The sequence below is a fragment of the Ornithorhynchus anatinus genome, chromosome 6 (assembly GCF_004115215.2).
Source record: "Ornithorhynchus anatinus isolate Pmale09 chromosome 6, mOrnAna1.pri.v4, whole genome shotgun sequence".
NCBI lineage: Eukaryota > Metazoa > Chordata > Mammalia > Monotremata > Ornithorhynchidae > Ornithorhynchus > Ornithorhynchus anatinus.
Window position 1 is genome coordinate 35,049,961 of NC_041733.1, and position 6,513 is coordinate 35,056,473.

At 50.0% G+C, this 6,513-nt stretch overlaps 1 protein-coding gene across 2 annotated transcripts; it reads left to right on the forward strand.

Annotated features, from left to right (window-relative positions):
- Positions 1-304: 304 nt before the first annotated feature.
- On the forward strand, positions 305-6,112 carry ZBTB33 (zinc finger and BTB domain containing 33). 2 transcript variants are annotated; one of them, XM_029067713.2, is made up of 2 exons: positions 305-440; positions 3,767-6,112. In XM_029067713.2, exon 2 carries the CDS (start codon positions 3,769-3,771, stop codon positions 5,803-5,805), a length of 2,037 nt encoding a protein of 678 aa, XP_028923546.1. In that variant the 5' UTR covers positions 305-440; positions 3,767-3,768; the 3' UTR covers positions 5,806-6,112. The 2 variants fall into 2 exon arrangements, with proteins under 2 accessions (XP_028923546.1, XP_028923545.1); XM_029067712.2 differs by lacking the exon at positions 305-440 and adding an exon at positions 804-1,598 and having other exon boundaries at positions 4,135-6,112.
- The last annotated feature ends 401 nt before the right edge of the window (positions 6,113-6,513 follow it).

Sequence of the window (6,513 nt, forward strand, 5' to 3'; positions counted from 1 at the left end):
GGCAGCCCTTGCAGGACGCGCGCCCTCGTGCGGCGGGAAGGTGGAAGGACACGTCGGGGCGCTGGGCGTAGGCCGCCGGCTCCGGGACGGGCCGCTTTCCGGAAAGAGCCGAGTCCAGCCGAGCGGCCCCCCCGACCCAGCCCTTCCGGAAAGAGCCGAGCCAGCCCGTCCGGAAGGAGCCGAAGGGTCGGAGGGAGGCGGGGGGGGGGGGGCGGCGTTCCGGAAGGAGCCGAGCGGCTCCCGGAGAGGTCCGAGCGCGTCCGGAGCGGGCGCCCCCTGTCGGTTGTGCGGCGGCAGGAGGAGGAGCCGGTGCTGCTGGTGCGGGGGAGGAGCCGTTGTCGTTGTCGTTGTCGTGGGTCGCCGAGGCCCGGGGCGGGCGCTTCTTTTCTCCGAAACCCCCGGAGCGGGGCGGCGGCGGCGGCGGCGGCGGCGGGGATCAGGTGAAGTGGGGGCGGAGGGGCCGCGGGGCCGCGGGCGGGGCGGGAGGCTGCGCTCCATCCCCTCCCGTCAAGCAGGAAGCGGTGGCGGCGTTGGTTCGGGCCTTTGTGCGGGGCCCCGGGGCGCGTGGGCCCAAGCGGCCGCCGCCCCGGCCCAGGACCGCCCGCCGCCAACCCCGCTAAGACGCTCCCGAACGCTTCCCCCCGTCCTCTAAGCACTGGGACCGCTCACTACGGACCATCCACGGATCCCTCCATCTCCCTGTCTCGTCTCCCCAGTCTCCCTTTTAATGCTGTTCTTTAAGCGCTTACTACGCCTCCAGCACCGTACTAAGCGCCGGGCTGGTAATCTCTCACCTTCTCAATTCCCCCCCCCCCTTTTTAATGGTATTCCTTAAGCGCTTACTACGTCTCCAGCACCGTACTAAGCGCCGGGCTGGTAATGTCTCACCTCCTCAACCCCCTTTTAATGGTGTTCTTTAAGCGCGTACTACGCCTCCAGCACCGTACTAAGCGCCGGGCTGGTAATGTCTCACCTCCCCAATCCCCCCCCCCTTAATGGTATTTTTTAAGCGCTTACTACGCCTCCAGCACCGTACTAAGCACCGGGCTGATAATGTCTCACCTCCCCAATCCCCCCCCTTTAATAGTATTCTTTAAGCGCTTACTACGCCTCCAGCACCGTACTAAGCGCCGGGCTGATAACGTCTCACCTCCTCAATCTCCCCCCCTTTTAATGTTCTTTAAGTGCTTACTACGCCTCCAGCACCGTACTAAGCGCCGGGCTGGTAATGTCTCACCTCCTCAATCCCCCCCACCTTTTAATGGTATTCTTTAAGCGCTCAGTACGCCTCCAGCACCGTACTAAACGCCTAGCTGATAATGTCTCACCTCCTCAATCTCTCCCCCCACCCTTTTGATGGTACAAGCACCGTACTGAGCGCCGGGCTGATAATGATGACAATGAGGGTATTTGTTAAGCGCTTACTATGTGCCCAGTACTGTTGTAAGCCCTGGGATAGGTACGGAGTGATCAGGTGGTGCCCCGGATTTATTCCCCCTTTTACGGATGAGGGGACTGAGGCGCCTCCAAATGAGTCGGGTTGTACAGAGCCCATGTCCCAGTTGGCCGACAGTCTCCATCCCCATTTTTCGGATGAGGTAAGTGAGGCACAGAGAGTGCAGTTCCATTCAGTGGTACTTATTGAGCGCATAGTGTGTGCGGAGCACTGAACTGAGCGCCTGGAATGCGCAATTCGGGCAACAGAGACGATCCCTGCCCAACTACGGGCTCACAGAGAAGTAATTGAGCCGCTTAAGGTCACCCGGTGGTGCTGGGGGGATTCGAACCCGGGTCTTCCTGGCATCCAGGCCCGTGCTCGACCCGTTGGGCCATGCCGCTTCCTCTCTTTGAGGTCTCTAATCTGTTTTATCTTCCTCTAGTCAACCTGGCTCCTCCCTCCCTGCTCACCAGTTTGCCCTTTCCCCACATCCCCCATCACCTCCTCCTTGGCTTGCACCAGCAGCTGCAGGGGTGGGCCTGCCTCTGGCCCAGGGAAATGCAGGTTGAAACCTCGGGATGGGCTGCCCCTTGCAGAGGGAGGGGGGAAACTAAATTGTCACTGCCACAACTCACCCAGCCGATCATTCCAACCCTGACCGATATGGTTTATTTATTAAAAATAACAATAACGATGGTATTTTTTAAGCGCTTACTAGGTGCCAAGCACCATTCTAAGCGCGGGGGGCGGGGGGGAGATGCAAGGTGATTGGGTGGTCTCACGTGGGGCCGACAGTCTTCATCCCTATTTTACAGATGAGGTAAGTGAGGCCCAGAGAAGTGAAGTGACTTGCCCAGAGTCACACAGCCGATAAAAGCCGGATTTAGAACCCATGACCTCCGACTTCCAAGCCCGTGCTCTTTCCACTAAGCCACGCTGCTTCTCCCATTCCCATGTCCCCCGGGCCCATACTGCTGCCTCGGCTGGAAAATCTGCCCCTCTCTGGCCGATATTTCCCACCAAATCTTGTTGCACATCCTCGGGAGGGGTAGCCGGGCCCCCAGCCGTACCCCCTCCCCTCCAATAAAAAGCAACTGCCGGGATCTCCTGTAAATGTCAGTTTGACTTCTTATCCAGCTTGGTTAACCTCCTTTTTGAGCCACTGCAATTGTGGGCCCGTTTTGATGAGTTAAAACCATTAGTTTCCATTGATGTAACACTAAGAGAGAATGTTGCAATTCCTACATTTAGGAATCTCTGCTGGCACAAAGCCCAGAGGTCACCCCTTCTGATGGATTAAAATGCCTATGTGTTAACCAGAAACTGCTTGCCATCCTTAGTAGGCAGGAACTAATCTGTTACAGATGATGGTAGCAGTTTGTTTTTTTTGCCCTTGATATTTGCACTTTGTTTATATTTTCAGTGGAAAACCTTGTCATTAAAAATTTGGATAACTTGTGTTCATGCATCTCTAGACATCCTGTATCACTTAAAGGCGTCAGGGAAGATGAAAATACTCCTATCTAAATCTCCCTTACCAAAAAAAAAATAATGCTTTCTCAGATTTCGACGTATGATTTCTTCCTGATCTTATTGTCATTGGCATTATCGTTGTGTTTCATGTGGAGGGAAAAAATGCCCAGATATGGAGGTAATTATCAGAATTTCTAATGTTGACTGATAGTCGAAATGGGCATGCCTGCAGGAGCCAACTTTGCAGAAGTTCTTGGAGCTCTAATTCAAATCAGATACTTAGAACGGCAGCCACTGGTAACATGGTGTGATCGATGCAGAGAGTTCCAAAATGCCGCTCTCAGTTTCTGAGGAAACGTACCAACTCGGCTTTGTCATTTGAAAATTTAGAAGCTTTTAAACGCCGCTTTTATCACTGGAGAGGTACTCGTTGGGTGACGAAGGGCAATTCTATACTTTCAGAATCTCCAATTGTGTATGTAACCTGATGCTTTTTATCCCACAAATGTAGAGAACTGAGCCAACGGTTAACATCTCATTTGGAAGGAGACATATCAGAAAAATTGGGAGAAGGCTCTTTAAGATACACAGTAGCTTGCAGCAGGAGCCTAATCCCAGCTACACTCAGGAGGCAGCTTCTGAAAATCGCCAGTAAAGAGAGGGGCTTAGACTCTCAAGTATTTCAAAAAAAGACCTATAAGATTTGAGCAGGGGCCCAAAGGCCGGAATGTAGGAGTTATCGATCTATATATTAGGAACCTAGAATGAAACCTGGGTCAAAACAACAACAGACTTCCTCTTGTGATTATACAATTTACATACAATACTTTGACGTCTTTCCCCTTTCTCGTGTAGGCATGGAGAGCAAAAAACTGATTTCTGCAACAGATACACAGTATTCTGGTAATCTCCTGAAATCTTTGAATGAGCAACGTGGCCATGGACTGTTCTGTGATGTTACTGTTATTGTGGAAGATCGGAAATTTCGAGCCCATAGGAATATTCTTTCCGCCTCTAGTACCTATTTCCACCAGCTCTTCTCAGTCGCTGGGCAGGTGGTTGAACTGAGCTTTATTCGAGCCGAGATTTTTGCAGAAATACTCAACTTCATTTATAGTTCTAAAATTATACGGGTCAGATCGGATTTACTTGATGAATTGATTAAATCAGGGCAATTATTAGGAGTAAAATTCATAGCCGACCTTGGTGTACCTTTGTCACAGGTTAAAAGCATCTCAGGTGAAGCCAAGGACGGCACTTCCGAAACCTCATCTCCAGGCTCAGACGAAAAGGACCTTGAAATGCAGAAATCAAAGCACGAAGGCCACGAGGTCGGGGCGCCTGCAATGCCTATTATAACGGAGTCATTTTCCTTGTCCAGCGAAGATTACGAAACCAAAAAAATCATTGTGACCGATTCTGATTCTGACGACGATGATGTCATTTTCTGCTCAGAAATCCTGCCTCCCAAAGAGACTCTGCCAAGTAACGATGCGTCACCACAAGCCCAGCCGAGCCCAACCTCGACGGCCGCCCATGACGTGGCACCTTGTGGCAGCTCCTCTCTGACGAACGTTCCGCCCACCCAGAAACTCACTGCCTCTGGGAATCAGTCCACTCCAAGCCAAACGCAAGATGATGGGGAATCCCTTGGAGCTCCGGCTCCCAAGCATCTGACTCCCAACGTTATTTTGCTGAATCAGTCACGGTCGAACTCATCCCCGAGCGATCGTTCCTCCCGCCCCAACAGCCTGTCTCCTTCCGTTCATCTGCGTGTGCGGGGCCAGCAGGCACCAGACACCGTCATCGCTCTGACGGGAAATGAGGCTAATGAGGAGGAAGAGGAGGAGGATGCCATGGAGGACGAAGACGACGACGACATCATTAGCTCCAGTCCAGATTCAGCAGTCAGCAACACCTCCTTGGTGCCCCAGTCTGAGGTCCGTAAAGAGCCCGCTTTCGACGGGTCTGGCGTTCAAAAAAAACAGATTTCCCCCTTGGAGCAAGAGCTCCCTTCTCACCCTGGAGAATTTAAATTAAAAATCTCCGACATCCTCACCGGGAACCACAAGGATCCCGGTGCGGTGTCAAAACACATGACGGAAGGACAGAAGATCATTACGTTAGACACGGCTACTGAAATTGAAGGCTTATCTACGGGTTGCAAGGTTTATGCGAACATCGGTGAGGACACCTACGACATAGTGATTCCTGTCAAAGATGACCCTGACGAAGGGGAGGCCAAGCTTGATAGCGAGGTACCGAGAACATCCGGCGACGATCCTTCAAACCGGAAACGAATGAAAGTGAAACACGACGATCACTATGAGCTGATTGTGGATGGAAGGGTTTACTACATATGTATTGTGTGCAAGAGATCTTATGTCTGTTTGACGAGTTTACGGAGACACTTTAACGTGCATTCCTGGGAGAAGAAGTATCCCTGTCGTTACTGTGAGAAAGTGTTTCCTCTAGCAGAATATCGCACGAAGCATGAGATCCATCACACGGGTGAGCGACGCTATCAGTGTTTGACCTGTGGCAAAGCATTCATCAACTATCAGGTTATGGCTTCCCACATACGGTCAGTTCATAGTCAGGACCCTTCGGGAGACACCAAGCTCTATCGCTTACATCCCTGTAGGTCTCTGCAGATCAGACAATACGCGTACATTACTGATCGGTCAAGTAGTATACCGGTCATAAACGAGGATGGAATTGTCTATCATGTTGATGCCGGGAAAGAACCTTCGGAAGGAACTACATCCAACCCTTCCACCAAACAGATGACCTGGGATGATATTTTTATTCCGCAGGGAAACGACTCCATTTTTAAACAAAACGTAACAGATGGCAGTACTGAGTTTGAATTTGTAATACCAGAATCTTACTGAACTGCTTGGAACCTTTCAAAAACCTTCAGTTCTTGGAAAGGGGGCAACTGCTTCAAGACCAGAGGGAAACTTACTGGAAGACACATTGTCTCAACGAAAACAAGTTAACTTGCTCTGCCGAGTCAGAGGGAGCTGAGACTACTTAGATCGTTTGTAGTTGCTGGGGATTTTTAGAAGCAGATTTTTATGAATGTTTACTTGAACACGGAGTAAGGTATTTCCAAGGAGCTGTACTGTATAATTTGTTTCCCGTTCATTTTTAACATTTTAAGTTCATAGTTGGTAAAGTTGTTTCTGGAAAATACTATGAAACAGAATGCGGTTGTTGTTGTTTTTAAAAATTAGGGTGTCTATCCCTACAAAATTGAGAATTTATGTACATTTTCTTTGATATTAGCACTTTACTGAGGAATTCTACTTAGACATATCATTAATGAATAATTTGTATTTTCTCTGGCCTGTGGCATAACGACAAAAAGCCTAGGAGCTTTTGAACTAATCCTAAAGATTGAAAATAACTCTTCTGCCAGCCTGGGTGGTAGATTTTGGTCTCAGCATTTTTTTTTTCCCCTTTCCTTTTTTTTTTTTTTTTTGCTAGTCCAAGTCAACTGATTAACTTTGGTCGAAATGCCCTTAATGATAAATCTGTACCCTGGAAAAAGAATAAGTTTTTTGCAGACATCTGAATAGGTTTTGTTTATACCTAGC